Here is a 22,521-nt window from a genome sequence, read left to right as displayed (position 1 = left end):
ATAAAATAAAGCCCAATTAAATTCTTTAATTGAAAGAAATACGTATGGTGTGGACGCACTGTAACAATGCGTGGTTGGCATAATGACATTATATTAATGCTCAGATGTTAGCTGACACGCAAATATATGTTTCATTCGAGAAGAAAAATAGAAACTGGAAGAAACATCATTCACGCAGCCGCGATTTAGCAATACATTAATCTCAGTATCATTTCTTAAGTTTCTGAGTGTAATGAGTTTATTTCGAATTTAGATTAACATTTTTCTTTTTAAGGAAGTTGTTGAGTTCATTTAATTTGTTTAACCAAAGCTGACCCTTTCTGAAGTTCCCTTGTAATGACATTACAAGAGAATCAAGAAGCATCAAGAAGCCTAGATGGCAATCAAGAAACATAAGCCAGTAGTTGATGCAGCAATTCATCTTCAAGAAAATAAGAATCAGTCATCGAAGACAACATCACGACGATGTGCATTTTGAAACACCAAGAAAAACCCTGCAAGTCCAGTGTGGGAATACAGAACATGCAAAGTTACACTCTGCTTGATAAAGAAAACTGCTTCCATGAGTACCGTAGCGATTGATTTGTAGGGATGTGTTCTGTGGTTGGTGGTCATTGACATTAACCACCAGAAGTGGTCATTTTTTTCACGCCTCTTGATTAAAATATGTGTAATTGTCACAAATAATTTCATTGCAACACCTGGTATAGTAAACAAAACAAGAGTTTGGGTGAAAAAGTTAATTGCCCTTTCCTGACCCTCAAAGAGTTAAATCAAAATGCACAATATGAATTATCTGCAAAATGTAGTGTCTATCTTTTGTCATTTTACCTCAGACTACAACCTCGTTAGATATATTTATTCAGCATAAATAAATTCGATAGCAGTCAAATCATAAATAAAATTTCTGGTCTGATATGCGATATCTTTTAACCAAAACGTTTCCAGTACTTTGATGTAACAGACATGCAACCAATTACTTTGAAAATTTGTTAATTTACAGCAGGTTTGCTGATTCTAAGCCAATAACACAGGAATTCTTTAAAAGGATTTGAGCGGTCATATCAGAATTTTCAGCATCTACTGCCAACACTTCGACTGTTACGGGTTTAACCCCGAAATTTCAAAGTTCCTCAAAATGCCATAAATAAATGGTATTTTCTTGATTATAATTAAAAAACGACTTTCGCACTTTGATTCCTTTTCTTCCGATATACATCCAACACGAAACCGAGCACACTGCGCAAAAAAAAGGGGACTGTTTTTCTATATCCCGTTCTACTGGGCCGATTAACGAAATTCAACTTGCATTTTTCAAAGTCTCGAAAGCGCGACCTACGATTTATATTAGATTTATATATAACATTATTCTAGCATAGGTATTTAAATACAAAATCGAAAGTTTTCTGAAATAGCATACCAATTTATTTTCATATTTTGTTCCTGCGACTCATAATATTCCAGATTGCCAAGTTTTGTAGAAATTGCAAGAGTAGTTTCAAAAAAATTAGCTCTCAACATTTTAGCTCCCGCATGTTAATTAATTTGTTATTTATTAATATCTTTTTTTTTAATTAAACTATTTTGACTCTTGCTTTCGCATTTCGAAATTTAGGTTCATTCTAAATAAAATTCGCCCACTTTTTATGATTTATTTTCAAAATTTGTATTTTAAAATAAATTTTATAAATTTTTCGAAAAACGTTTTGAATTATAACCTACAAACGTTTTACCATCATCTTAAAGTAGATGTACTTGTAAGCATGCATGCAAAAAAATTAGAGATTTTTACTTCCTTGTACGAAGTAAAAAAGGAAGTATTGTAATCGCGAAAAGTTTCAGGCAACATATTTCAACGAAAATATCCATTTTGACTGCTATCGATTGCAATTTAACGATGTTTTTGCGTGACATCTGTACCTAAGGACAGAATAAAAGACTCTTTTCCTCCAAAAAAAAATTATAAAATTGCTTTAAAATGAATACTGCAGAGAATTTTTCGTGGCTTCTGTACGTACGTATGTATCTCACAACTCAAAAACGAATAGCCTCAGAACGTTGAAATTTTGTATATAGGACTGCTATAACATGTAGATGTTCACCTCGTATTTTGGTTGCAATCGGCCGCACCAAACGTATATAATTATATATATAACCACCCTGTTTCCCGGCTCAGTGATCTCAGTTTCTTTACTCTTATACGTTTGTAAATTGTGCATTTTTTGCTTTAAAAATGATTGAATTATGTTGTTTTTATCTTCCGGTTAAGGTTTTTATGCCTTTCGTAATTCTGGAAGCAATATTTGTACAATTATCAACAATTTAAAAGCTGTTTAAGTGCGGTTAAGTTTTAAATACGAGTAACATGGCGGACATATTTGTTTATATTTGAAACAGCAGAATTGTAGATTTGTTGGCAATCTAGGGAGACTAAGCTTCGCAACACAAAAATAACGAATTCATTTATTATTGCGAATTAAATCATGCTTAATCCTTTCTGGAATTTTTTCGAGGAAATAAGTGTTTAAGATTTACTTCGTAATTTTTAATGCAGATATTTTGAGTTTTTATGCATTTTTGCCTTGTCGCGAAGTGAGAACTGAATTAATTGAATGAGAAATACTCAATCGTCTGGGAAAAACTGTTTCTTTTCTGTTTTGTTTGCTTAATTTCTTTCATACATCGTTTTAGCTTTATTATAGTATTTGAATAGAACATGTGGCAACGAAAATTCTTCAAATGATATAAATTTTGTGCATTCAGAGTGTCGTTATAGTATACAAATATAGTGCATTTTTTCTATTGTGGTTTATGCGCTGTCGACGAAGTAGATTTAATTCAATCCAATCAATTTAATTGAAATTCAAGAAAAAATGCGTATAATTTAATATTCCGTACAAGGAAGTCATGTGGTGTACACATCAGATTTTTATTCAAAATTTCCTAAGATATACGTGAATTTACATATTGGCGTGTTCTGAAATTTAATATATTTGTTATAAGCGATAACAGCGAAAATGCAGTATACGCACTCTGTTAAAATTATTTGAAAGTATGAATGATGACTTTGTCCCCGCACGTGTGCAGTGAAAAAACTGGAAAGGAAAATAGGTTGCTATAAATTCAAAAGTTCGCCAAGTGAATTATTCTTGGCGGAAACTGACAAAAAAATGAGCCAAGCTAAATTTTTTAATTTCTCCGTAAAATTCTCACCAAAAATTGCCAAATTTAATATATAGGCTAACTTTAGTTGTAGAATTGAAATATGGAAAAGCACTGGCATGTCATTTCAGAAACTGTCCGATTTTATGTCAAAGTGTGTATATCAGAACAATATATAAATAATAAATATAAATAATAAATATAAATCTAATACCTATCCTAAGTCGTGCCTCCGAGACATGAGAAACGCAAGCTGAGTTTCTTTAATTGGCTCAGTAGAACGGGAAATATAGAACTGCCCCCCTTTTTTTGCGCAGTGTACATCAAAAGCTGGCAGAAAGTTTTATGTGTCATCAATACGAAAATCACCTTCCCATACAGAATTTCACGTCTATAAGGCTAAATAACTGAGGAGCTTCGTGAATTAGCTTAACCACCTGGATTAGTTTAATACAAATTTCTTAATAAATGTGCTTTGTTTGGAAGTTTAATTGTCTTCCTAGAATTTACTTCTTAATAATACCTTATTACTTTAATAGTCTTCATAATTTTTCGTCTTCGTGCATTCTTAATTTTAAAACTATTTAGGAATCAGAGTTAACCTCTTCGAAGCACAGAAAGACCATCTTAATTCCTAGCACGAAATACGATAATATGAAGAATATAATGATCATTTTTCAAAATAATGCTTATTTCAAACCTTTCATCACTTGGGTTGATTAAAACTTCATAAGAAGTTGCATGCTACCGGGTAATGACTTATTGTCGTGCATTTAGTCAATTAACTTAACATATCGATTAAGGATTAACTGAGAACTTAGCGAGAGAGCTTTTTATAACTCTTATCGATTTCGTTAAGTTCACAACTTCATCGAATGCGCTACATCCATCTTCAGCCGCAGCAATAGAAATTTCATTCGCCCAGCAGTTATTAATTGCTATAGTTCAAAGAAATTCAAGTCTTGAAAGATAAACAATGATTTTTAATTATCGATGTTTCCTATTAGGTAATCATATTAAAATCAGCAAGTGAATAAATGTCTGATCTGTGTGAAGAAAAATATTGCCCTATTAACAGGATTGAATTTGTCACAATAAAATCTATTTGGCTTCGAAGAAATATTTGAGAGACTTTTACAAATCAAAGAAAACCCGTTCAAGTTAGCTCTATAAGGTTACCAGTATTGGGCGAAGTCCAGTCCACCTAACCGTCTCGAGGACGGTCTTATGATTGTAACTGGCCCCACCCGGTCCAATCGCAAACAAAGGTGATTAAATATAATTGAGCATTAATAAAAGAACTAAAATATAAGAAAGAGGACAATACAAAACAAACAAACAAACAAAAAAAAAACATATAAGAACAAACACGAAAAGCTTAAACACAAACACAAACACGAACATAAACTCACAACATAACCAACCCTAAACAAAAACAAGAACGCCAACTGCCCGGCGATCACTGTGAATAGATTTCATAATTAATCGACAAAGATTTTTAAATTCAATAAATGTTAAAAAAGGATCGTGAAAATTACTTTTAAATTAATTTCTCAAATTCTGAAATAATAGGCATCTCTCGAGGACGTGCTGAGCATCCATCCATAGTTTAAACAAAGATTATATAAGGTATTTTCTCTGCCCTTTCTGCATGCCTACGCGGTGTAACGGTAGCACACTCAGCGCGTATTCGAGAGGTCCAGGTTCGAGTCTCAGAGAGGGCATTGCTCATTTTTCAAGTCTCCTACTTTAAAATAAATCTATGACATCTACAGTGGCCCTGAACTAAAAACTGATGGATGACGCTTCTTCACCATAAGGCTTTGGTGATTGGGTCCTCTGAACCCCAGTGACCATTTAAAAAAAGGAGTATATAAGGCATTTTCTCCCTTCTTTATGAGAGAGAGGTGTACAAAGGCATTACCTTTTTTGTGGTGTAACGGTAGCACACTCGGCGGATATTCGAGAGTTCCAGATTCGAGTTCCGGCGATGGCATTGCTCAAAAAATCCTAATGATTCTACAACTCTTTAAGGGGACTTGGTACTCCAAATTAAGTATACAAACCCATTTTCCATTTTTTTGGTAAAAATTTATTTTAATATCCTTACTACACTGAGAAATAATTTCGAAACGATCTGATGATAATAAATGTATAAAAAGGATTTAGAAACATTTACCAGCCCTTTAAAAATGCCTCATTCATCTCAGTTATTGTTTGTCTTTACTTCTTAATTGTGTGAATTTTTTTAATTAAAAATCAGTGTGGAAGAAGAGGAACATGCAACTATCAGCAAATTCTGTTTACATGCAATCGATTTTAAATACGAAGTTCGGGGAAAAAATGTTTTTCACTTTTGAATTTTAAGTTTTTTTTTTTTTTTTTTAGTCCAAAGGGATTTGAATCCCGAAGGACTATTAGTTTCGTTTTGGCATTTTGCGTCGGACTCATAAATGTCGGTTCACTTTTCAAACTGTTGCCACAAAATGTTAGAGTCCTGCATTATATTTGAAGAAATTAAATAATGAAAAATCTGCATAAATGTATGTATATTTCTCGTATTGTGATAAAACAACGGTACATAGAGTCATCGAATTTTGAATAACGTAATCCTCCAACGAATATGAGCATGTGGAAGACCAAATTTGAAATTTGAAATTTGTTTTATGATCGATTTCCTATTTTTTAAAACTTTGACGAATTTTTGATTAACAAACTCAAGGATTTCAAAGCGAGCAATGGCAACGTTGTGCAGAAAAAACATTTTTATCTCCAGCGCGTGAGTCTCTGTATCGGAAATTCTAAAGATAGGCTCGTTTTAAAACTATTTTGCGATATTGCTGTTGCACTGGATCTTATGGTTTAAGTGCGAGGAACATGATATTTAATAAAGAAAGGTAACACACAAAATGTTAAAAAACGCCCCTTTGGACGTAATTTAAAATCTGAAACATTTCAGATTTTTTTTTTTTTTTTTTAACTCAAGCTTAGCAAATATTTCTATGTATAATACCTCTCAATTTTGTAATGCTTATTCAAAAATAGAAATTATTTGTGACAGACATGAACAGAAAGATGTGATATAACCAAAGTGATCAAGCAAGACTGTAACATTATTGAAAATTGGGCTGGAACAAGCATTAACCACTTAAATGTTTTACCCGACTACCGTTTAGATGTTGTTAAAAGGAATCTCTTTTTATTTCCTCTTACACCCCTCGGGCAGTGTATTTTCCTATACCAATCCAATGATTTTCTCGGCTTTTTAAAATTTTTTACTTTGCAGTGTTTCTATTAGATGACTGTAGTGGTCCAGGAGAGATTGGATTGTGAAACCAGTTTAAGGGCAGGCTTTAACACATTGAGTGGAGAAATTCAGCGAGTTTGTTTGCAACTGTTCAGTGAGTAAGGATTACGTTAATTTTATTATCAGTTAAATTTTGAGTTAAACTTCCTTTCCTGTTGATTCTTAACTTCAACTTACCACTTCAGGACAGAATGTAATTTTAGAATCACGTCTGAATACATAATGAGGAAGAGCGGTATTTAACCGCGAAGTTCTTCGGTCTTAGTGAGAAAGATACCAGGTATTCTGGCTGCACGCATCCTCCTTTTTTAGGCTACTCTCTCGTAATCTATTATTACGCTCGGCCGTAATTTAGGCCCTTGATAGCATCGAAACCAATTAAGCGTTAAGGGGCCAACTCTGTTAGAATCTTGATAGTTTCGGATATATCTCTTTAGTTAAGATTAGTTTAGTTGAATTCTTAGTCTCTTAAGTTCAAGCCTTTATTGTAAAGGCCTGTATTGTCTTTATTGTACACTCCAAAATGGAGGTTTGTTAAACTTTAGTTGGACTAATAAAGGGTTATTTTACCCTTCTATCTTGTTGTTTCCTGTCACACGAACTCAAGCGATTATTCGCTTAACAGTTCTTAAAATTCTTCACTTCCAACAGTAACTTAGAATTACAAAGTGAGGAACTCTACAAGTGTATTAAGCTTTGCGAAGTTATAAGTTTAGTGTATATCATTTCTTGCCAATTTTATCATGAAATAAAAGAACGATGGGTCATAAGAGAATGTAATTCTGATATTGGATCAGACAACGAATCTGAATTTTCTACAAATGATTCTGGTAGTGTTGACAGTTTTTTATTGGAATTCCCTAGTGATGATGAGGAAATGGAAAGCTCAGATGATCTAAATCAGGTTCGGAACTTTTGTAGAATGAATACTAGATACCTCCACCACCGGCGCGATTTCCTTTCACAGTGAATTTACTTCTTTCGCATTTATCTCCTGTAAAGTGTTCTTTTCAGTTTCGAACTTTCATCATAAAAAAGCCAACTTTAAGTAAAAATGCCTTAATTTCGCCGTAATTAAATATTACTTTAAATTAATAACGGCAGTACTTGTAACAGATTTGACTGCTGATTTGAATTCATGTTATCGACTAGAATACAAAATTGTTTATAAAAATATGCTTACTTTTTGTCAAAATATGACTGACATAAAATTAGTCCAAACTTCTAACAGAATTGGAGCGAATTATCGCTTCATCTGTACGACAGAGTCTTGGGAAGGTTTTAAATCGAACCTTTTATATTAAATTAGAACTTTGAGCACAAAACGCACGTCTCGTATTTAACAAAATTTAGCCAACCTCTTTGAGGGGATGTAATTTGAAATAAGAAGTAAATTTGAAACTAAGACTAGTCGCCAAAGTCTACATAATTGATTTAACGCGAATTTGGCTTTAACTTCTCACCGGCGTAACAATTTAAATGGCCACGATATATAACGCAAAGCCGAAGAAGCTTATCTGAACTAGCAGAAATGTAGTAGTGTTGCCTTGAGAGGCAGAAACTTGCTCTGTTTCACAATTCGAAAACTTCGTAGTAAATATTTTTAACTTGATTTGCATTGTGGTAGGGAACCAGAACCGAGAAGTGACAGTAAAGATTTAAATCGTGAGACCTGGTTAGATTAACATAATAGTTCCTTACAAATTAATTAAAATTACTCCTAAATTCCTTAAAAATGAAATTTACTTTTTGAAAAAAAAATGAATAGAACGACAAATTAATATTATTGATATCGATTATAAATGTTTTGGAAATTATGTTATAATTAATTTATATTTTAAAATTGTTTTGGAAGTGTTTTACAAAACAAAAGCAGAAAAAACTCTACGTCCATTTTATGACTTTTCCAGTCAAATAAGATTTCAAATGAAAGCTTGCAACTTATGCGTATTCATCAATTGAATAGTAGCAGGCTTTATTTTAGATATATATATCGAAACTCATCAGGGAAAAAATATTACTTCAGGAATTTGAAATGATTTAATGATTATTTAAAGAGTTTATATTCTTTTTAAACTGCGTTTTCTCAGTTAGCGTTTTTTAATAAGTCCTTTTACTTAAAGTCCTAAAACTTACACAAATATGGACTAAATTATTTAAAATTTCTCTCGTTACCACTTGCTGAGCAGTTCTAAATTTGAAAAATATGAAAAAGGATATGAATGGTTAACAATCGACTACAATAAAAGTTTCAAGATGAATTTTGGAGAAATAACAGTGCGATATATGGCTAAAATGATTTTAAAAATCAAATAAATGACAAAATGTTTCATATTTAGTGATGAAAAAGTGGTTGAAAGTTCACGGCACAATAATGTAAATAAAACAAAAATATGTGCGGCAATTTGATATATACTTTTAAAATAACTCGATGGTATAACTCCAGTCACATATTTTAGAACCTTTATAACTCATGCAAAGAGTAATGTCAATTACCTTTCATCGATTAATTATATTTAATCATCTTTTTAATAGTTAAGGGTATGGCCATTCTAAACTAGTTGAGTTAAGAATAAGATATGAATTTCATTTTGTAAAATATACTCCCATGAAGTTATAAAAATAAAAATATTAAACCTTCAAAACTTTAATCTTAAGATTCTAAATAACTATTTTCCTTTGACTATGCAGACTAGTAAAGAGAATATTAACTCATCATTTGTGCATACTTGTAATATGATTTTCGATTAAAAAGATGCGAGCTCTTACGATTTTCATAATAATTGGTGTCCATTACTTCTACAGATTTAATGTTAATAAATTACTGAAATATTTAATCGATATCATAATCTCTCTGTGCTATACAAACAAAATGAAGTTCGTCATTCTTCAACTAATGTCAGATTCGTGAACTGCAGGGTGTTTATGATTGAGAACCCTTTTTTTATATAGATACTTAAAATCATTAATTGATAATAGCGCGTGAAGACACTTTTTTTCTCATTTGATTTGAAGTTAAGTGCACTTCAGAATAAAATGAAAAATATTAGTCCTTGAAGCATTATATTGATATAAAGAATATTTTATATTAACTTTTGTATTATAATTCAGAAAATGTCTATGAATTAGTAAAAGCTTGAGTTAGGTTTTGAAAAGCATCTTCTGGAAAGAACTTTTGGTGCTACTTCGGTAGACGGTCGCACGGATTTTTGGCGATTTACATTGGCGCAATTGTTGGCGCGGTTTTTACAGTCGTCAGCCATCTTGAAAAATGCTGTTTTTACGTATTTTACGCATATAGTAAAGTATTCGAAACTTTAAAAAAAATAAATATCGTTAAAAATAATGGATTAATTTTTGGTTGAAAACGTTGTTTTTTAAGATGGCTGGCAAATGTAAATAAATACATTTACTAAGACTATAAAATGCTAAAGTAAGGTTAAATTATTACTTTCATATAATAGAATAAAAACACCGCTATAAAAACATTGCGCAACATTTAATTGGATTAAAATATTACTTAAATTGAATATCGAATTAAAAACATCATACTAACGTTTAAAATAATTAAAATATTACTTAAATACTTTAAAATAAGTTATATAGGATTTAATTATTTAACTTTAAAACATATGCGGCAATAAATATCTCAGGAATTTTTTAAAACATTGTATTAATTTTTTAATAAAAATTGAAGCATACAATTATGAAGTAAAAGAAAATTATGTACTTACATTTTTTAACCTGTATTATATTGATAAGTACCATAAAAAAATAAAAAAATCCGGTCCGCTAACGATCTTCATCTGTATGATCCACATCTCTCACACTTCATTGAAGAAGCAATTAGCCATGTTTTCTCCAAAAATTTAAAATAAATTTCCTCTGACGCTATTAACAATTTATAAATAAATCTTTGATTAGGAAAGCCATGTTGGCCAAAATAAGGCCTCAAACGGCAATTTTTTTTATTCCGATACCAATAATTCTTGGTAATTACCAATAACAACATTTATTTTCGAAACGGACACATCCATTCGCTTTGAAATCTGAGGAATTCGAAGAGATGAATAATAAAATTTTAAAATGGCGCGGTAATGCAGAAATATTCAGTAACCAATCAGGGAGCTGATTACATCACGCATAGAATTAAAATTATTTAAATAATCATTCATAACAAAATCATATTTTAAAAAAATGCAAAATTAAATTGTATTTTAATATTTAACAGCCATAAATAATGTTTAAAACATTAGATTAAATTTATGGATATTAATAAAACCAATTACTTTTAAAATAATGGGACGTCATTCTTTACATCATTCACAACATAAAATTCCATAAAATATCATAAACAATAAAATTTTTATTTCAAATAAGAATGCAAAATTAAATTCATTTTTATTATTCTGAAGTCATAAATAATATTTAAAACACGGAATTTATGCATAATAAAACGCATTTTTTTTAAAATAAAATGACAACAAAGTATCCGTTACCATAAACAACTTGTCTAGCAATGGGTTTACCATAAGTCGTATCGCTCGCCAAAAAAACATCGCCAAAAAATCGCCAAAATCCGTGCAACCGTCTACCAAAGTAGCACCATTCTTGTAGCCATTTTGCTCACCCATGCGCTAAAGAACTGCTCCTCCAGCCTAGACATCGCCCATTTGAGCTTTGACTACAGAGCCTGACATAGCACCTCATCAACTTGCTAATAATTTCTATATTATATCCACCAGCTCCATCCTGCCTCACAACCTTCTATCCTCTTATATCCTTATAAACTCTGCTCACCGATTTTATGAACTTTATTACTGTGTCTCTATCCAAATTCCTATTTATGAAAAGGCTTTCACAAAAAGTCCTGCCACTCTCACAAGGCTACTATACTAAGGATGAGGTTAACAAGCCTAGATGTGAAATATAGTTCACCTGAATCTGTAGACATTTTGGTTAACATATCAACTGTTTCGTTCACAAAAAAGCCCACACGAATTTGGTCCAGTAGAAATTCCTCTTAGAACTCTCGTAGGGTAGTTCTTGTAGGTTCTTCAACTTTGTGGCTAATTTCGTACTTGTTGTGAACTTAGTAACAAACTTAAAGGGATTGGCTGCAACTACTTCGCTTTACATTTTCGAACCATCTGTGTAGGCACTGTGTCGGGCACAGTACTGTGTCATTTGGGATCCTTTTATTTTCTAGGTAGGAGACGATTCTTCCGCAGGTTGTTGTTACATTTTAACTTGAATATCGTTCTATACTTTCAGAAAAGAATTCTTGTCCAAAATAGGGAATGTAAAGGGGTCGTTTTAGATAGGGTCATAGAAGAGTCCGGTATAGTGTAACAAATATTTATTAACAGGTTTAAGTTACACACGGACATCACATTCAACTTTAAGAAAAATTACAGAGCAACAGTCTGGAACAACCTATCTAGTGGGAGCCTTGGCTTTTACTGAAGTACTTCTCTGGCTACTCACCAGAAGGCAGCCTTGTTGTCACAGTTAGTCCAACAGTTTATGTTAAAGGATTGGTTCCAGGAAGAAGTTTATTTTGTTTGTCTTTGTTCATTATAAGCTGAAAGATTATATATTCTTTTTCTGCTGTAATATCAGCCGGAACGAAACCAGCCAAAACTTGCATTTTGCATGCATTAAAATTGTAAATTTTCATTTTACACCGGTAAGCAATACGCTGTTGCAAATTTGAAGATAATGAAGAATCTCATGCCGCGTGGATTAGCAGTAACTTTTTATTTTCCTTAAAATTTCTCCATAAAATAAAAACAATAGCATTCTCAGAGTTATAAATTTCCATTAAACTGCTTTCTTCTAATATAAAGGTTCTCAAGCTGTTTTCTCCCATGGAACTTTGGGTACTATTCCGTTTCGAGGACTGTAAAAAATTGCAGCGAAAATGTATGCGCAAAAGCTCCAAATCTAGCAAACACGCCCATTTAACAAATCACAAAACACGCTCCAAATCTAGCGTACGCGCCGATTTCAAATTGCGTAAGTTTATATAGTTCTATATTTCTTACGACGCCATTGAAATACTAGTTTAATTTTTAAATCCTTTTTTGACTTTAAATCCTTTTTTAATATCCTATGGATTTAACAATTTGCCCACGACGAAAAGTCGGAAATAGAATTTTGGGTAAAGTGCAGAATCACCCACTGCTTGACGCGTTTTTAAGAATTGCACATACTCGGTATCGATGTGCCCATCGACCTATTTTCACTTTAAAAAAAATCCCAGAATTGCACAAAAATGGCACTGCACACACCCTTGGCTTTATCTATGTCCACATCGACCTATTTTCATTTAAAAAGTAAAAGAAAATTGACAAAAATCCAATTGTTTTTACCCTCGTAAAAAGCGGCGAACAAATAAGTGAGCAATTCTGCACTTTACTGGGAATATTTTCAAAGAAAAAGCATCATTCATTATAGAAAATTACGTCTGAACAACCAACGAGATGAAATTATGCTTTAGCGATAAGTCGGCAGCGAAATAGCGATGCAGCAGTTATGTTTAACAATTTTTATATAAATTATAATAATGATCCGAAATAGTTACTGACTCTTATGCTTCTATTCAGTCATGTTTAGCCTTTTTCATATAAATTATAATAATAAAAAAGTATTATATGAAATTAAACTTTCATCTAAATTAAAACATCAATCTTTAGATAGTTATTTACTATTATACCTCCTTTCTTGCCGTAATTGTTAGGGTTGCCGCAATTATTTTTGGCAGCATTGGCATCAGCAATAGTTTGGCGACTTTTTACGGCCCTCGAAACCGGAATAGTACCGAACTTTGTTACCATCGCTAGAAGATCAATCCCCGTTGCTTTCCAAAGCTTCAGAAGTACATACTGTTCGTAATAGATTGAATGCACAAGTCCGATAAAAGGTTAATAAAATTTATTCTTATCAAAAGAAATATATCAGAATGCTTGAAATTTCCTCAGAGATATTCGCTCAAGTGTTCACAATATCACGCAGTATAATCAGTACTTATATTTCAAACTACTAAAAATGTTAAAATACAAAGCAATGCAAAGCGTTATCTAAAGAGAAAGCTAATTCAGATATCTCAGTTCACGCGGAACTAAATAAATCTCAATAACAATAACTAAGCAACTAAGTAAACAACAACTGAGCTGAGGTGTCTTTTCCCGGCTTTAAATAGTTTTCAACCGGCCGCGCGAGATAGTACTAACATTTTCTGCTTCTCGAGATTTCTGGAAATCAGTAAGGGGATGGAATTAGGGTTACAGTAAATATAGTGGTCAATTACATTTATTAAATTTCAATACTGTTACGGTATTGGTATTTAAATAGCTAATGTTAGTTGAATTGCAAATTAAATGGTTTTATTTCCCGCGCAGTGCAGCTCGTGACGAATATTAAAAGAAAGCTAAGCCGGAAAATTTAAAATACAAGAGCGCGTGCATGTAACATTTAATAAATATCCCTTTTTGATTTCGAGAAAGTTCCAGAAAGTTCTCGCGCGCGATTTAAAAATCTTATAAGATGGAGGAAAACCTCTCAATTCAGTCAGTCAATTATTTTTAGTTAGGTTGTTGTTGTTTTAAGAGTTTGTTTAGAAAACTGCTCTTGTTGATTGTAGCGAATTCGCGGATTAGCTTTCTTTAGCTGTTTTGAATTAAGTTCTACTGAACGTTTGAGTAGTTAAAAGATATCTATTGTGAGATATTGTAATACTGCACGATAATTTGAGGAAATGTAAGCATATTTGTTATGATAACAATAAATTTTGTTCATTTTTCATCGGACTTGTGCATTCATTTCGTAATGAACCCGTATGCGCGCAACAATACAAATTGTAGAGACATTAGGTATTTTTGGCAGCAGGCAAGATGAAAAATGGGCAATGCCTTCGCCGGGAATCGAACCGCGGATCTCTTGAATACGCGCCCAGCGTGCAGACCACTACACCACAAGGGCACGCTAAGAAGGCGGGAGACATACCTTATAAAATTACCGAGATATCGATTTACTCAATGTTAAATGCACGCGCTGCATTGCACGGGGGAATAAGATAATTTTAATTACCGTGTTTGCCAGTGTATAAGACGCAGCGGCCTATAAGACGCACTCCCTTTTTTATGCACATTTTTGAAGGATAAAACTTTATTACTGATCATTACAATGAATTTACGGTATTTTAAATATAAATTAATACAAATACAAAGTAATAATTTCTGCAAAAACCTAACCTATGAGTTGCTTTTTTTACATCCTTTTCCTGATTCCACCAAGTTCTTATCATTTTCACAGTTGAGGGTAAAAGTAAAAGAAAATTGACAAAAATCCAATTGTTTTTACCCTCGTAAAAAGCGGCGAACAAATAAGTGAACAATTCTGCACTTTACTGGGAATATTTTCAAAGAAAAAGCATCATTCATTATAGAAAATTACGTCTGAACAACCAACGAGATGAAATTATGCTTTAGCGATAAGTCGGCAGCGAAATAGCGATGCAGCAGTTATGTTCAACAATTTTTATTTAAATTATAATAATGATCCGAAATAGTTACTGCAAAATGCAAAGAGGCATTTTCACAAAATGCCTCTTTGCAGCCCTGTTTCCATGTTCTTTAGCATACGTACTCACAATTGTATGTTATGTTATAGCAATGCAGACATTGTTTTTGGACCATAACTGGCCAACAAATTTAAGAAAACTGCACAGTAGAAATTTCACACACTTAAAAGACGTTCACAAAAATTGGAATGCTTAAACGAACTCGGCTGTGACAGTCGATAAAAAATGTATTCACATTCACTGAACTCTACGCAATTGTAATATTCCCACACTCCGCAAGGAAGCAAGAAAAAATCTCATAACTCCGAATACAGAAAATTTCCAGAAATGAATGTAATAAAATACTCAGATTTCTACGTCTAAGCCTCAGAATTGACGTATAAGACGCAACCTGTTTTTCAGACCTATTTTCAAAGAAAAAAGTGCGTCTTATACGCTGGCAAATATGGTATAATTCTACTAAAATCAGTATCTAAATACAAAATTCGTAACAATATATATTTTTTAGATTTAGATTATTTTTAACGTATTTTATAAATTAAATAACAACGGTATAGAAAATGTTGATAAATACCAAAAACATGAATAATAATAGTTATTTTTTTATATTTATAAACCAAGACTAAATACTTAACAGCTAAATAAAGGGGTGACTGAATTCCCCCTGAAACTATGAAACCTCTCCAGGGGAATTTGCCCCGGTTGAGAACGCATGTTCTAATATAAAATACACTCATGTCCATACATTAAGGATAATGCAAAATCAGGCAAAGGAAGAGTTAGAAGCAAAACAAATTTGACTTATTGGAAAAGCTTACTTATTAAACAAAAGGTAAAGAGCAAAAAATGATGCTATATGTTTGATATTATTAAAAAAAAATTAGCGATTTTTTCTCCCTGTAGCAAATTACAAAAAAAAAAAAAAAAAAAAAAAAAAAAAAAAAACCCTATTTACAAAAAAACAATATTACATGGTTGGTATAATTGTTAATACATTGTATGTCTCCCGGACGATGCAATACAGTCCGTACAACGCCTAGGCATGCTGAGTATCAAATTATGGATCTGATCTTGGGGGATATTACACCACTCAAAAAGCAATACTCTCCGAAGTTCCGGTAAACATGTAGGAGGAGGTTGACAGGCTGCAACTCGTCGGCCAAGTATATCCCATACGTGCTCTACTGGATTCAAGCCTGGTGAGAATGCTGGCCAGTCCATACGGGTGATATCCTCCGATTGAAGGCATTCGCTTACCATGTTTGCACGGCGAGGACGGGAGTTGTCATTTCCAGAATGACGTCCCGATAGATTTGGCTTGTCATGGTTCCAATTTGAACATGCAAGTCAGTTCTGGAACCCGAATAATTCCACCCCAAACGAGCACTCCTGCACCACCGTAACGGTGTCGTTCAATGATGTTTTCTTGGTGGTAACGGGTACCTGGAGGTCTCTATATGAAAGTCCGGCGAGAATCAGACTACAAGCTAAACCTGGACTCGTCGGAAAACATCACACAAGCCCACTGTTGCGGTGTTCACAATGCATACTCTCTACTCCAGGCTAACCGCAGGCGACAGTGCATTTCAGTAAGTGGAACGCATCTGACAGGTCTACGAGCATATAGACCAATCTGCCCTAAGCGTCTGTACACGGTCTGCCTTGAAATTGTCGTACCAGTGGCTGAAGAGAGCTGACGAGACAGGTCTGAGGCTGTGCTCCGCCTGTTTCTTTTGGCAGTAACTGCCAAATACCGGTCCTCATTCGGCGTTGTAACTCTGGGGCGACCTGTGCTGTCCCGTCTACTCACATTACCATCATCTTGGAATCGTTGCCAAAGCCTGGAGATGACACTCTGGGCAATTCCAAGTTCGTCTGATACTTCCAGTTGGATACGCCCACATTCCAGACGGCCGATAATTCTACCACGTAAACAACCATCCAAATGCGTCCTTTGTGTCATAACTATTCGGTTATTGCACTGAAATGCTTATAAAGCGCCTGCGAACAATTTTACTTCTTTGCCTGTATTCCTTATATATCACTCTCGTCATTGTGACGTACCATCGGTGTCATCTGGTTACTTCCTGAAATTTGCATATGATTCTTGAAGATGCGTGTAGTGATTTTACAGGTGATATATTTATTTTAGAGTTCGATTTCCGCGTGACTCCGAATTATCCTTAATTTATGGACATGAGTGTAGTTGAAGCTGTTTAATGGGTAATCGATATTTGACAAGAGGAACTGGGTTGTCTATTTGAATTGCAAATATTAAGATATAAATGTAGCCCGTGAAAGAATAGTTCTACGGATGTCCCATGTATAGATGACGTTTGTTTATATAAACAAACGCTTATCAACTTTATGAACTTCCGGCAATGTAATTTATTAATAACTTAAATTCTAATTGTACAGTGCATCAATAAGAGATGTTGTTTTAATCGCAGTATAGTTTCACTGTAGTGCTACAACTTGAGAGCACGAATGCAGAATTAAAACATTTGGATAGAAATTAATAGCGCAATCAAGCTCACATCGCGATTTGATTCTTTGGACTTCAGAGGTATGTTATAAAACAGCTCTGAATATTAATAATTTTGATTTAAAACATGTTGGAAAAAGTATGGAATGATGTATATTTCTTACGATTTCCAGCTCCATGTAATCATTGCTGCTTCCGCTGTCTATTCGAACCAGAACAGCGTTGTCTGTAGAGCTGATGAAACCCAGTGCTAAGAGATCGCTCTTCGTATCCGGCCTTTTGTCGGAAGGGTAAGTGAATGATATAAGACCTCCTTTCGCTCCAAACTTGTAAGAAATACTCTCTGAAAAAAGAAATTTAAATGATAAAAATGTGATATATTTATAAAGAATAAAGCGTAAGAAAATTTATAACTTTCGCTGTTATTACGCTCTTTAAAAATTCAAAATCATTTTGAAAGTTTGCAACCATTTCGTTTTAAATATGAAAATTTTACATTTAAAAAGGAAATGTCAGCATTAGAGCTGTAATTTAGGTTTATTAATTTCAATTAATATTCGCTCATGTTACATTAAAATATCTTCAGTGAATTTTATTGCGCTTGAATATTTGAACACACACTGAATGAAAATAAAATCATCGATACTTATTGAGTTTCACTGAATAAAATAACAAAATATGAAAAATAATTTTTCCTAGGTTTGCAACTGCTTATTTTAAAAACGGTCACAATAAGAAGAAGTTAAAATGGCCACCCAGCTCGCCGCATTTAACAGCATACGATTTCTTTTTTGGGAGTTTAATAAACACCAAGTTTATATACCGCCATTGCTCGTGTTAATTGTGGAAGTTTGGGCCGGATAAAGCATGCAGACCATCACGGTAGACAAAATAATAATTCTAGTCAAAATTTCAGGATTTGTGCTTTTCAAATTATTTCTCTTCATTTGATAACGCTTTAGCACTTTCTCTCTTAAAAAGCTTTTCTCTCACACCCAGCCATTTTCTTCTTGAAGGTTGGATATGCAAAATATAAAATATCTATCTTTCAAACAATAAATTAATAATAGCCCTTTAATTCCCTTTTTCATTCCAAATAACAGAGCAGTAATTTCTCTAACTCAACTCCCTGCAATCCTGATGCGCATTTATCGATGAAATCTGAACCCAACATCTGGACATCAAACTGTCATATGATCTGAAATGCAATCCGGCATAAAAGGTCAATTGCGTCGCAACCCTCTCTTCGCTCTTCACCTCTTCTCTTTTTCGTTGGCTCGCCCTGCCACTAGTTTTACTTTTCCAGTTTCGTCCATTCTTTAAGATTATATCTTAAAATTATCATCTGTACACAGCTGAGGGCACCCACAGTGATGATGCACATGATCAAGCAATAACATTATATATATATATATATATATATATATATATATACCTATCTAATAAAATTTTTGAACTATATCGTAAGATATCAAGTGTCCTGATGCGAAATTAAGCAAGAGTACTGGAAAACAAACAATAAACAAAAGAGGAACACAAAGTTAAATAAATAAAGATAAGAAAGGATGATAATTAACATTAAGCAAACACATGTTAATTTATCAGTAGTGAAAAAAATCAAAATGAAATAAACTGCTTATACTAAAGTATTAAGTTATCGGTAAAACATAATATCATAATACAAACAGGAAAGTAACCAGAACAAAATAAACAAGGAAGAATATACAAAAAATATAATAACGAATAAATAAATAAAGTATAAATCTTCCTTTCATAAAATTCCGCTCAAAAATTCAAAGTGCATCGGATTACATCTGATAATTAATATTAAAAAAGCAAAAAAGGGAATGAATTACAAACACGATATTTTCTCGAAATAAAACGTTCTGTAAAAGTTATTATTTCAGAAGTTAAGGAAAAAATTCCCAAGAAAAGAGTAATGAAAATAAATTGCAATTAAGAATAATCAATCAAGATTAAAAGAATTTTCAAAACGAAAATGTAAAAGTTGAGAAAGAAATCCGTTAGCTGAAGATTTTTGATTAGAAAAGAGAGCTGGAAGATAATCACTTTCAAACCTATGGGAGGACCAGCGATTTTGATTACATTATCAAAATTTTTCATAAAGGCATCAACTTTCAGCGGGCGTAATTAAGTTATTTTTAAAACAAAAAAAGAAGATTCATTTTCATATTAATACGAAAATTAAAGTAATGAACCTTTTTCAAAGTAATTTTACTGTATTTGAAAGGGCAAGAAACTACAAAATAATAAAAATTTTATGGCATGTAGTAAACTATAATAAATAAGGTGTATAAATGAAAACTGAGTAAATAGTTAAGCAAAATATCGGCTAGAAATTGCAAGTATAAAATAGAAAATATCACAAACAAATATTGTGACAAAAAAATTGCAAACGAAATAATAAACAATAAGGTTAAATATTTAGCTAAGTTTTAGGGAAGAATATTCTTTTAAAGAAATAAAATGTATGGAAGAAGGGAAAAAACTGAAAAAAAGCGCCAGAATAAAAATCTTAGTTATTTAGCAATAAAATTACGATTGTTGAATGCATTAAAGAATGAAATAACTTCTCAACTGAGAATAGGAAAAGAAAAAATGTAACATTCCTTATATCTTTCATTTTTTCACACGAAAGCAGAGGTTACATATTGTATTAAATAAAAATACTTTTCTGCAGTGAAATAAGTGATACCCTTAGGGAAATCATTAATTTGTAAATGATGGTAATGATGTCATAGTTGATTATAATTACAAGAAAGTCACTTAAGGAAGAAAATCTGTTTAATATAGCGAGAGAGTTACTTCCTCTCTTTATGACTGTTCAGACATAACGCGGCTTAAAAATTAGGCCAAACAAAGGAAAATATGCTTAAAAATCTTAAAAAAAAAGGGTAAGAGGAGAAAAAAAAGTTTTTGAGCGAAAACGAGATCATAAGCTACGCATATTTAAGCAGATAAACAAGAGGGAGTCATTAAAGTAATTCAAATTAAAAACAACTTACAAATGAACGTAGAAGAAATGACAGTGGGAATGAAATCATATTGTTAGGCTTAGATGATTCTGTTTGACGGAATGAATCATTAACTCCTTGTGATCAAACTTTCCTTATTAATACCATTGAGCAGTAAAATATTTATAGATGATTTAAAGCATAAGCATTTTAATGATAACGTTTTTACGGTATAAAAATAAATATATATTTTCATTAAGTAATGCCCCTTCAATTTTTAGTACAAAGAGATTGCAATGCAATATAAAAATTTCCACTGGCTAGTCAGTTTTTTATGTAGTTAAATTCGAAGCTAATTTTTACTTCTTTGTACGAAGTAAAAAGGAAATATTGTAATCGCGAAAAGTTTCAGGCAGCATATTTCAACGAAAATATCCATTTTGACTGCAATCGAATGCAATTTAACGATGTTTTTGCGTGCCATCTGTACGTAAGGACAAAATAAAATACTCTTTTCCTTCAAAAAAATTATAAAACTTCTTTAAAATGAATTTTGAAGAGAATTTTTCGTGGCGTCGGTACGAACGTATGTACGTACGTATCTCGCATAACTCAAAAACGAGTAACCTCAGAATGTAACGTTGAAATTTTTTATATAGGACTACTATAACATGTAGATGTGCACCTCGTATTTTGGTTGCAATCAGCAGCACAAAACGTATATAAATATATTTATACATACTATATCCACTCTGTTACGCGGCTGAGTGATCTCAGTTTCTTTACTCTTATATGTTTGTAAATTGTACATTTTCTGCTTTAAAAATGATTGAATTATGTTGTTCTTATCTTCCGGTTAAGGGTTTTATGCCTTTAGTAAATCTCTATGCAATATTTTTAGAATTATCAACAATTTTAAAGTTGTTTAAGTGTCGCTAAGCCTAGTACTATTCTTGATGACGGCCATTGTTTGTTTACATTTGAAACAGCAGGATAGTGGATTTGTGGCCAATCTAGAGAAACTTTGCTTCGCAACAACAAAGATAACGCCTTCATTTATTATTGCCAATTAAATCATGCTTAATCCTTTCTGGAATTTTTTGAGGAAATAAGTGTTTAAGATTTACTTCTTAATTTTTAATACAGATATTTCGAGTTTTTATGTATTTTTGCCTTCTCGCGAAGTGAGAACTGAATTAATTGAATGAGAAATACTCAATCGTCTGTGAAAAACATTTTCTTTTTTGTTTTGTTTGCTTAATTTCTTTTATACATCATTCTAGCTTTATAGTATTTGAATAGAACATGTGGCAATGATTAGATAATTATATTCTTTAAATGAATTAAATTTTGTGCATTCTGAGTTATAAAATGAACGAAATATACGAAATACTGTTAAGTGAACCTAGCGCCAGAGTGTCACTATGGTAAACAAAGTGAATTTTAAAGAATGCATTTATTCTATTGTGGTTTATGCGCTGTCGGCGAAGTAGATTTAATTCAATCCAATAAGTTTAAAGGAAATGCAAGAAATAATGCGTATAATTTAATATTCCGTACAAGGAAGTCATGTGGTGTACGCATCAGATTTTTTATAAATTGTTATTGTGGTCAGAATTCCTATTAAGGAAGTAATAAACTAATGAAATATTCAAAGAAAGTAATAAATGAAGAATGGATCAATATGGAAGAATGGTCCATACGACCGGGAGTTTTGAGCAGCTGAATAAACTGAATCTTTAAATGCAAGAAAGAAATGCAGATATGATAAAATTCACTGAATGTTTGGAAGAAAAAAAGGAAAAGAAAAAAAGGAAAGTCTAATATTAAAAAAGTCTAATATTGGAAAAGAAAGTCTAATATTAAAAAGGTTTCTCTGCTTGAGAAATCGCTATCGGTCCTTTACTCACATGGGAAAGAAAAACGATTCCGCAATTTCTAAAAAATGAAAATTACATCACTTGAATGCACCGGAGATTACATTCAATTTATGTTTTCTAGAATTTAA

The 22,521-nt window shown here is 32.4% G+C and overlaps 1 protein-coding gene across 2 annotated transcripts in view; it reads right to left on the bottom strand.

The window, feature by feature from the left end:
• Positions 1-22,521, bottom strand: part of LOC118196922 (neurexin 1-like) — an 894,564-nt gene that overhangs the window by 40,367 nt on the left and 831,676 nt on the right. For both annotated transcript variants that reach the window (XM_085827476.1, XM_085827475.1), the window contains exon 17: positions 17,703-17,881. In XM_085827476.1, coding sequence (XP_085683602.1) covers positions 17,703-17,881 — 179 coding nt within the window. The remainder of the gene's footprint in view (positions 1-17,702; positions 17,882-22,521) is intronic.

The sequence above is a fragment of the Stegodyphus dumicola genome, chromosome 12, assembly GCF_044657685.1.
Source record: "Stegodyphus dumicola isolate Sdum_Otavi_A_Nest chromosome 12, ASM4465768v1".
NCBI classification, from domain to species: Eukaryota; Metazoa; Arthropoda; class Arachnida; order Araneae; family Eresidae; genus Stegodyphus; species Stegodyphus dumicola.
Note: the sequence above shows the minus strand (reverse complement) of the source record. Positions and strands in the feature narration are given on the sequence as shown.